This window comes from Centruroides sculpturatus, unplaced genomic scaffold, assembly GCF_000671375.1.
Source record: "Centruroides sculpturatus isolate CEXI.00-Female unplaced genomic scaffold, Cexi_2.0 scaffold1990, whole genome shotgun sequence".
Lineage (NCBI taxonomy): Eukaryota > Metazoa > Arthropoda > Arachnida > Scorpiones > Buthidae > Centruroides > Centruroides sculpturatus.
The window spans coordinates 51705-62365 of NW_019386132.1; the positions used below are offsets into that span (position 1 = coordinate 51705).

At 32.2% G+C, this 10661-nt stretch overlaps 1 protein-coding gene across 1 annotated transcript in view; it reads right to left on the reverse strand.

Annotated features, from left to right (window-relative positions):
- Window positions 1–7957: 7957 nt before the first annotated feature.
- LOC111613746 (gamma-1-syntrophin-like) overlaps window positions 7958–10661 on the reverse strand; it is an 8021-nt gene continuing 5317 nt past the window's right edge. Inside the window, exon 4 of the mRNA XM_023355095.1 lies at window positions 7958–7992. Within this exon, the coding sequence (XP_023210863.1) occupies window positions 7958–7992 (35 nt within the window). The remainder of the gene's footprint in view (window positions 7993–10661) is intronic.

Genomic DNA, 10661 nt, shown 5'->3' on the forward strand with positions numbered 1-10661 from the left:
TGTTGGACATAAAAGCCTTAACCTAGATTATATATGTTAATTTATATGAATGTTTAACGGAATAATATATAGCCTATGTCCACCCTGAGGTTCCATTCTAAATATTGGTGAAAGAATTTGTGAAATCGGATGAGTAGTTTCGGAGATTACCTGCTGCAAACAAACTTACATACCTGTACATACATACAAACATTACCTCTTTATAATATTAGTATAGATATAGATGAATTTAATCATACATAAGGATATCAATTTTTATAATCACTTATTATATAACTAATATGCACAATAGTTTTAAAAATAAAAATGCAAATTACTAAAGTTACATTTAAATATGAATAATTTGTTTCACATAGAAGCTGAAATAATAATAGGTAAAACAAAAATCATTTTGTAATATTGTTACTGGTTTTGAACTTTCTTTCATTAATTACAGTATAAGAAAACTAGTGAATTCACATACAGGTTTTCCTCAGAAAATGCAGAATCTTAATCAGAGTTCTACTGTAGTTTATTTTATTACAGAATCATAATTAATTATCATCACATTTTTCAAGAAATGAGTAATCCAGATATAATAGCAATGGAATATTCTTTGTAAAGTAAAATGGAGGAATGTAAGTTGAGTAATTTATTTGCAATGTCTGTCTTCCAAACATCACTTCTAAATCCCAGATGTTAGCATTTTGTTGGTAGTTTAAAGGCACTCATGCTTTTGTTTTGTTGATCATTTCAAAATGCACATTTGTCTCAAGGTTGAAAGAGATCTCCTTTGATACCAATCCAACTTTTCTATTCCTTCCAAAAAGGTCAATACAAGATGCAAATTCCATTAAACAGACTTTTAGCATCCATCATCTAGATCAGATTTTGTGAAGAATGTCAGTTCATATAAACATAATCATATAATCTATGAGTCTGTTTATTTCCTAGCTCCTTTAACATCTGACAGGTAACCTGCATCTGCAATATATCAATGTCCATATTTTGATGAACATTGATACATTGCAACATGAATGGTTTGCTAAATTCTTGCAATGTTAAAATTTCTTTATTTCTGTAAACTGCTACTTCCAATAATCAACCATGTTCTCTTTGCTACACTTCATACTTGCTTATCATCAGAGACAAACATATAAATAAAATACAATAAAATAAAATTGTTCATTGACTCACTCGTCCTATCGAGACTATTGATAAGATTTAAAGAAGCAGTAATTCTTTCTAAAGAGATAGTATTAGAAAGGGGAGGAAAAAAAACGAATCACCAATAAAGGGGGGAGGGCAATTCCGAGAAGAAGATATAAGATTCGTGCGAGTTAGAAACAAAACGTGACAACAGCAGTTCCCCTGGGCTGACAAATAACAGCAGAACGAATAATTCGTGGCTACACATATTATCTACGTGTCAGTCGAGTGCGGAAAAAACACCAGTGAAGGAACTCTCAATGACAGGCACTCCCTTTTTTTCAAACGTTATTCTACATTATATACAACCAACCACTTATTGGAGGTTCAAGAGGGAAGACGAACAACTTTCTTCGCTTCTATCTTCCAGTTTATGTTACTCGTTTACATAAATCACGCATACTCTGCCTTCCTCTACATTAAGCAGACAGCATAATAAAGGGCTTAATGGATTTCTCTCTCTCTCTATCTCTCTGTACCTTATTCCTCTGCTGCTCCTCACCAAAATCCGAATTATCTTTTTTTTTTACTGTACTGAAAGTCTCCGTAAGATCAACCCCTAGATAATAATGATAATAATGGTAATGTTAGGGNATTGTGATGAGCACTATAAGATATAACAAATGTAAATAATTTCTTATAAAATAAAAATTAAGGTATAGATACAAACAACCTTGATTTAGTCTAGCAAATAGATATAAATCATCAATAATGAACATTTTCAACCTTCTAAGATCCGCTTCAGGTATAATACATGTTCTAAATACCTAAAGCAGATCTTAGAAGACTGAAAATATTTGTTTTTGATGAAGTATACCTATTTACAGAACCAAATCAAGGTTGTTTGGTGTCTATACCTTTAGTGTCTTGTCCAGTTTTTGTGAGATACGACCATTATAAAAATTAAGCATGAAAAACATTGTAGTCTAAAACTAGATAAACTATATTTTATAATGAATAACAATAGTTAGCTAATTCCTTCTATTATTTATTTGAATGTTTTTACAACTGTTTCAATTGATATACATTTTAAATTAATATAATATCAATTCTAAATAAGCTACGTTAAAAAGTTTTCATTCTCATTAATATTCAAATAATTCATATATATTAAAACAGTTATTTAAGATTAATCTTAATCCGTGAGGTGTCGTGCAAAAAAAAATAATTCATGAGTCCCATGAATTATTTTTTCCCAAAAACAACCATGAGTGCATGGTTGTTTTGACCAGGTTTATTAAAAAGGACATTAAAAATATAAGAATCATTGTTTCTGATTATTTTACATTTTCATAACAAAGAGAATATCTGAAATTTTTTTTAACATGAAAATTTTTTAAAAGAAAACATTAAACATCAACATTAAATTTTATTTAACAAAGTATGAAATATTGTAAAGTTTTAAATTTAATGGTTAAAAGAGAGAAACTTCAACCTTTATATATTCATGCAGTTACAAAAGAGTGCCATCATGACCACAAATTATATAAGTTCAGGTGCAAAGCTCTAAGAATTCCCACCATGTAGAAAAGACCAATAAAAGCCTCCATTTCACTCCTTGACATATCATATGCATGATGTTCCTGAGTATAGTTTGATCATATTTTTTTGTATACATTGATTTGTATGCTTCATGATGTCATCCAAAATTTAATTCGTAAAAAATAGCCTCCAGACAGCAACAGGTGAATTCACATCTTTCTATATCTTCACACCTGGAAAGCATCTAACTAAATTGTGATCAGCTGTTCATCTATTATGTAGAGGACAGTGAATTCCCCAGATAGTTTTTCCATTCCTTCCTGTATATTCATGCTTTATTTCAATTTCTGCTTCATTATCTCCAGACTGCTCAGAAACTGTATCATGTTTCTGTCTATCTACATTATCTTCAACCTCATCATCAAAAAATAACTCATCAACTACTTCAATAGCAGGTTCGTCAGCAAACAAATGTCTCCAAATTGCACCTGGATTTTCTTTTCTTTCTTCTTCTCTACTCTTCTCTTCTTTCATAATTTCTAATAATCTCAAAATTCTTTCTTCTTTTCTACCCATTTGTCAAGACAATAATCACTAAAAACTAGTGTTGTAACGAATAGTATATTCGGCCAGGAGCGTGGCCGAATAGCTGAATATTCGGCCAAACTATTCGGCTTGATTAACGCACATACGAAAATTGGCACGCAAACCTCATTATGGCAAGGCCCCTGCTTTCTATTGGCCTCCCGCTGTCACTACGCTTCGCTAATAGCATTAATTCTTAACAGTTGGCAGACAATAGCGTCATGGCAGTATGCGATAAATGATGATATCAAATGTGAATAACAATGAAATGACCTACACGTGTAAATAACGGAAAAAGAACAGAGAAGGACCGTGAAGTGAAAATGTGAAAATAAATATGTTCAGTTGATAACATAATCAAACGAGTCGAAGCAGCTTACTGACACGAAATTTGCAGCCGTCAATGCCAAACAATTGTTGTCATAGACTTCGGAAAGCTAAATGCTTGTAATGTAAGTCACTTAGCGTGCACGGGCAAAAGCCTGGGACCATTCGGGCTACCATGCTGTCTGGAATCTGTGAAATCATAACTGTGACATATACCGACATCCTATCTGTCTCTTTTCTCCGTTATCATCAAGCTATGAGCCACGTAATTATAAAATGGAAAAACTACGACGGAAAAGTGATGAATCGAAAGTATCGTGAGCGCGTATTATGATGTATGCATAGTCATACGTGGACTAGAGAGATGGAGGAAAGAGAAAGGAAAGAGCAAAGACAAGCGCTTAAAAAGGATAGGCAGGGTCAGACCATCACATGTGTGCGACGATTCTCAAACGAATAGGTGTGTACGTGTGCTTATCTTTGTAATTATAAATTGTGAATACATGTGACTAATATTATTATTTTCTTTTTTATTTTGTGCATGTTATAAGTTATAAATAAATATAAACAAACAACACTAACCTCACAACATTAAATCTAAATACTAAAATGATTAATTTACTGTGTTTTTGTTATTTCTTACTCCTGTTTTTAGGTATTCGGTATTCGGCCGAATAGCGAAAAATAGGCCGAATACCGAATAGTAACCGAATATTTGTTACATCACTACTAAAAACTAAAATATATAAAGAATACTAATATAACACAATTAGAAAATATTAAGTTTACTGTGAAACAAGCATACATAATAGGTTGCACACAGTCAAAAATACCAAGTGTTAACAAAAAGCTGTTTACTCAACAACTGAAAAAAATGACAGTTACAAAATTGGCACAAAAAGTCAATGGACAAGTCTATAGAAAGGTACTGTAAAGGTGGGAGCGTACACTATTTGGGTTTACAAAAATAACAACAACAGCAAAAAAAAAAGTTGAAAAGACTGGCAACATTCCATGATGGGTTAAAGAAGAAATAAGCTTTTTCATTTAAACAAATCATTAATTGTTGCAAAAAACTACAATGAAATTTTAATTACTATTTGAATAACTTATAAATATTCGAAAGATCTAGTTTAAGCAAACAAATCTTTTTACAATTACATTTTTAGTTTATTACAAAAACTAGCATTACTCATGAAAATAAAAGAACAATTTTCATATGAATAAAAATATAATTCAAGTAAAATTTTTTAGTCTAATGCAATTATCATAATAATAAAATATTTACTTAATTAAATAAATTAAAATAACTTTTGTATTTTATAAAACGTATTTTATAAAAGTGTATAAAATCACGCTGCAGTCAACGGCTGGACAACTTAGAGGTATGAAGGAGTATATGTCAGGAGTTGCAATTTAGCACACAGTATTTGGTGCCTAAATCATGCACACAAAAAAAAACAGACTTGTAGGTAATCAGGAGACTGAGAACTAGGTCAAAATAAAATCAAAATGGCAATACTGTTTCCTACAAACAGGTGTGAGTGCGAGATTTGTACATGCGTTGCTCATTGGGAAGTTCAAAATGCAAACTTTGCAAAATCAAATTTTGACAAACATATGACACATGTTACACATGTATTCTCTTGCTCTCGTTGTTTCAATTTTCTTGTGTGTTGCTGACACCTCATTCAAATCCCTTTGACCCATTAATTTCACCAAAAATCTCTCACGGATGACCTCATGGTCGTGGCCAAGGCCAATGAAGTTTGAACAATCATACTCAACAGCGATACCAAAGAAGATTGGAGAATGAGAACAAGACTCATCGTTAGCATTGAAGTGATCCTGCTTACCATAGACAAGAACAGGCCCATGACAACATAACCTGCCATAACCACAGTGGCAATGAAGCCTGCCGTAATCCATGCCAGGACCATGACTATCAGTGTCAGCTTTTCCTCATTAGAGGGTGCTCATTTTTCTCTTTTCCTTAGAAAATGGTGCACAGTTGAGACAGTCTCATACCAAAAATGACTTTGCCATTTTACTTGAATTATAATTAAATTTATTAGCTATTTAATTACATACATTCCTTTTTTATTTACTCATATATTATTAAACTACAGTCAAATCTCGGTACAGCGGTTATCGATATAATGATAAATACTTCCACAATAATAAGAAATATAGTGTCCTGTACAATTTGTATTAGCATAACATAAAACTTCTCCCAAATGAATATCATGTGATAAATCTCTGCTTAGCAGTATATACAAGGAATAGTACTTTCCTTTCTCTACAACAATAATAATGCAGTAAATTAAATTTTAATTAATTGCTTATTTTTAGTATCAAAACATAATACTCTTAATATAATGATTCCAGCACAAACTTACCTGCAGTCAGTAGGCATCAGTACAGATGAGTGCAGGTTGCCATATTTTGCATGGTTTTGGTGTTTTAGCACCTAAAGTTTTTGTTAATAATATGCCTAACAATACTGTGTTTTTCTGCTCTAACTTTGTCGAAATAATACTATTTGTAGTCAGATAAAATAAAATGAGAAAGAAGATACATTAAAAACTCACTATAGCATACAATATTTTTTTTCTTGTTTCGCTAAATATCAGTATGGTTAGGTTAGGTTAGGTTAGATGACAGTATTATATAAATTCACTAACTTCATTAAACAAGACTTTTTCAATAACTAGATTAAAATTTCATTCTTAATGATAAAATATTCTAATATTTGTATTTTTATCACATTATATAAATACTCATAAATTTATAAATATATATAATAATGATGACAGTAATCTGTATGAATACAGTATTATTATTATTATGTATAAATGCCAGCTATATTGAATAGTGAACAGAACAGCTATATTGAATAGCAAAATAATTAATCAAGCAACAAACACCTTATTCATTGCCAAGGGAGTTTATTAAAAACTAACGTTTTCGATCTACTCCAAAGATCATCTTCAGGTTGAAACATTCAAATTTGGAATAACAAAAAATATATCTTTATACAATCAGCACTCAGAAAAAAAAAAAAAAAAAAAAAAACTACTTTAACATTAGTAAACATTTTCAACCTTTTTAAAGGTCATCCTCATGCTAAATATTGAATAATTTAAAAGTAATGGAATGTAAAATATCAACTGTTACAAAATTAATACATTCAGTGTGTATGGCTATTGGATAGTGGCAATGCCATACTATTTTTTTTTTCATGGGATTTTTTTGTACAAGAGATTATTATTTAGGTGCCACAGATTGTCTTTTATGAGATATATTTTAAAAAACTCTACGCTTTTTCCTTCACTAAAGATCATTACAGTTCTCATTGGTTGGATGTTTTACTTATCAGAAAATGATAAGAAATCATTCAAAAAAATTACAATTTTTCACAAAATTTTTCAAGCCAACTACATCACTGGTATGCAAAAATTCTTAATTATTTTCTAAATCAATGAATCAAAAAGACAGTAATTTGACTCAAAGGTAATATCTAAAACTCTAAATAAATCAATGGCATGTAATGGCATGTTAGGTGCCAACTGGTAAGATTATCATGCATCCTCACTTAAGCATATAGAGTCTCATTTATGGTGGTAAAAATTACTGTCTACACACTTGTGAATTTTATTTTGTTCACATTTCCAGTGATTGTATGCTTTTTTCTTTACTCTGGTGGTACCCCACATAAAATGGGATATTTTCTTTGTTGATAGCATGTAGCATTAAACTTAGAATTCAAAAGTTGGCTATCCAACCAATTATATCAACAACTGAATTACCAGATACCTTCCACATGAGCTTTTGAGTCATATGTGGATGAATTGTAGATTATTGTAAACAGTAAACATAATAAATGCTACAAGTTTATCCATCTGGATTTATCAAAGCAATTGCTAGCTTAAATCAGTTTACTGTGTAAGCAGAAATAAAACCCTACTCATTACAATATAATATACAGAAAAGAAATAATTAAAGAATCAGAAAAAAATATTAAATCATCATTTAGCATATGGTTTGAAGTTATGTGCATATTGGGATTAGTTAAAGGTGTCCTCGTTTTGGGGTTTCATAACAAGGTATTACATACCTACTTCAAGCATTACAAAGTCTATTCCTTGCAAATAAATTTTTTGATTAATTATTTGGTAATCTACCAAATAATTAATGTATAATAATAACATGTATAAATGAGGATGTTTGTTTGTTCGCTTGCTATGCATACCTAGATTGTTTGACCAATTGCTATGAAACTCAGCAGTTATATTCAAATATGCCCAACTTAGATAATGTTGTATATCCAACCCCAAATTATCAATTCAATTTCTATATATTGATTAATTTCTGTCTACATTTGATTGCTGGCTTTACATGTAGTACCATCTATTGGAAAAAATTTAACAAAATAATTAACTAAATATAATTCTTACAAAAAAGGATAGAACTTAAAAATATTCACTGAATTACTGCGACAACAATATAGCACAAAATAGATGCACCATTACTGCGACAACAATATAGCACAAAATAGATGCACCATTACAGGTAGCATATAGCACTTGCCTGCATGGAGTGCAGTAGTGTTTTGCCCCTGTACATCATACTTTTCCTGTAAGCAATAGAGTTGTTCTGGTTATGTATCTAACTACATTCAGAGAAAAATTTTTGAATTGAATAACATGACTAACAGTACAAATCGGAAGTTCTTACATAGTTAATCTCATTCTCTTTTGATTTTCATGTCTGATTTCTCTGGTCTGGACCATCCTCTCTCCCAGGAGGAGTACCACTACTACTTTTGGTCGAATTAACTTCAATATCCATCTGCAACAATCCCTTCTTTCTATCAGATCTACTGGTATGATGGCATTAGAATAGGAAAATTACATCATAAGAGATTACCAGCATGCATAAAATATCATTTAAGTTGTTTTCAAGCGTACTTAGTTTAAATATTATGTCCATTTTTCACAAAATTTGATTTGTTCGCAGATCACCATTTGATATTTGGTTGGGAATGAAACAGTTTGTTAGTGCTAACATTAGAAAAACATACAATATCTTAAATTTTTTATGATATTGTATTTTCAATTGGTGTCTACTTGACCAATAAAATTGTGTCATTTCATACCATTTGAGTATTACAATAAACATGACAATGATAGGCTAAAATAACCAAACTCTTTATATGGTTTTCATTTTAATATTTGTTATATCATTGTAGTTATATAAATCAAATGCTAAGATTAAATGTTTTAGATTGGTCACTTGGTATGATAAACCCTTATGTAAGATAACTGTAAAGTATTGACCTTTTAGCAGAGTGGGAACAAAAGAGGCATGACCTTGTCAATTGGACCCATGTGCGGTCGGGTAATACCACTTGTAAGGTATTGATTTTGTTTTCCCTTGTTTACAACAAGGGAAAACAAAGGAAGCGCTGGCTTTGTCAATTGGACCCATCTGTAGTCAGACGTTAGACCATTTGCTACATGGTAAACAACTGAATGTAAACAAGTGGCAGACGTTTATGTAAGCTTCACTCTCATTGGATGACAGCGGACCCAAGTGTAAGCTGTTCGGGCAAGAAGGGGTTTGTGATTGGTCGGAGGTCCCCGTCCAAAATACCCTTAAATTGCGGGGCGAACAAGAGGAGGAGGAGAGAAGGGCAAGAGACTGATACACGGTAGTCTCCGGCACTTGGAATACCCGCTGAGTGTAGAGAGAGTGTTCTCCTCTGGTAAACATCTCAGGGACGGGTTAGTGCAGAGACTGGGCTGACCGTGCAGTTGAGCCAACTCCACGAGCTGACTGACGCCTCTTCAAAGTTTAAAGGTTCCCAGAAACCAAGCTAGTACGTGAGTCACCATTTGGGAATTCGATCCCGGTCCTTATTTCTAATCCCGGGATTTCGGGATTATACTTATTCAATCCCGGGATTATTTCGGTATTGAGGGTTAATAAAAAATAAGAAAATCTTACAGAAATCAAAAATCAAAATTTAGACAAAAATCAACGTATTTTACGGTATACACCTAGTTAATTTAATCACTCTAATTAATCAGACTTAGAGTCAGACAAACCAGACTTAAAATCACTGTTTCATGTTAAATTTATTCTTTTTTAAGCATCACTGAGATCTCTTTAAACTCACATAAATTGAAAAAACCTTTATGTAACAATCTATGCAAATAAACGTTGAAAATTAACAAAAATCTCTCTTAACATCGACTAAATAGACTACTTTCATATAACAACCTAGTAAGTTTCTTAGCAAAAAGTATTTAAAAATAATATTAATCAGTCACAATTTTCTTAAATATAAAGAAAACTAATCTAATAGGAACATTCTAATTTGAATTGCGAAAATATGATCTGAGAAATAACAACGCATCCTGTGTCTCATCACCAAGTCTGCTTCTCAATTTGTTGCACATATATGCAGCTGCAGAGAAAACGCGTTTAGGTTTGATGGAAGTTGGAGGAATCGTTAGTAAATACTTATCAGCTTCGAGGACACGGGGAGGATGGAAGTAAACAGTCCGGTCGACACGGATCGAGATTGTAGGAGTAAAGGCTACAATCCCGATTGTTTCGATCATTGTAAGCATGTCTTTCTAAAAATAAACGCAAAAATTTTGTAAATTCAGTCTCTGTGTGAGTCTCTCAGTGTCCAGCAAACCACTACCCCGAAAGGTAAAAAGACTTTCTCGCATCATCCTGACAGATCGCGGGCAAGGCGAGGGTCATAACCTTTTCATCTAAGGTCGACCCCCTAAGCGAGAGGCGTCGGGTCTATATTAACCACACTGGCAAAACAAGATGGCTGACACATTGACAGGTAAAACGCACTGAGTAGTGCTCTCGACTGCACCAGAAAATCTATTGGCGCCCGCGAAAATTCAAAAATACAAAAATGAAGTATATTACCAAGTAACCCAGTGAGAACTGCTTGCCTATCACTTTAGTTGAAAATACAAGAAGTTTTATTCCAAGCAAGCATCGCAAGCCCGCTAGGTTAATTTCTGCTGCTTGCTTGGAATAAAATTTCT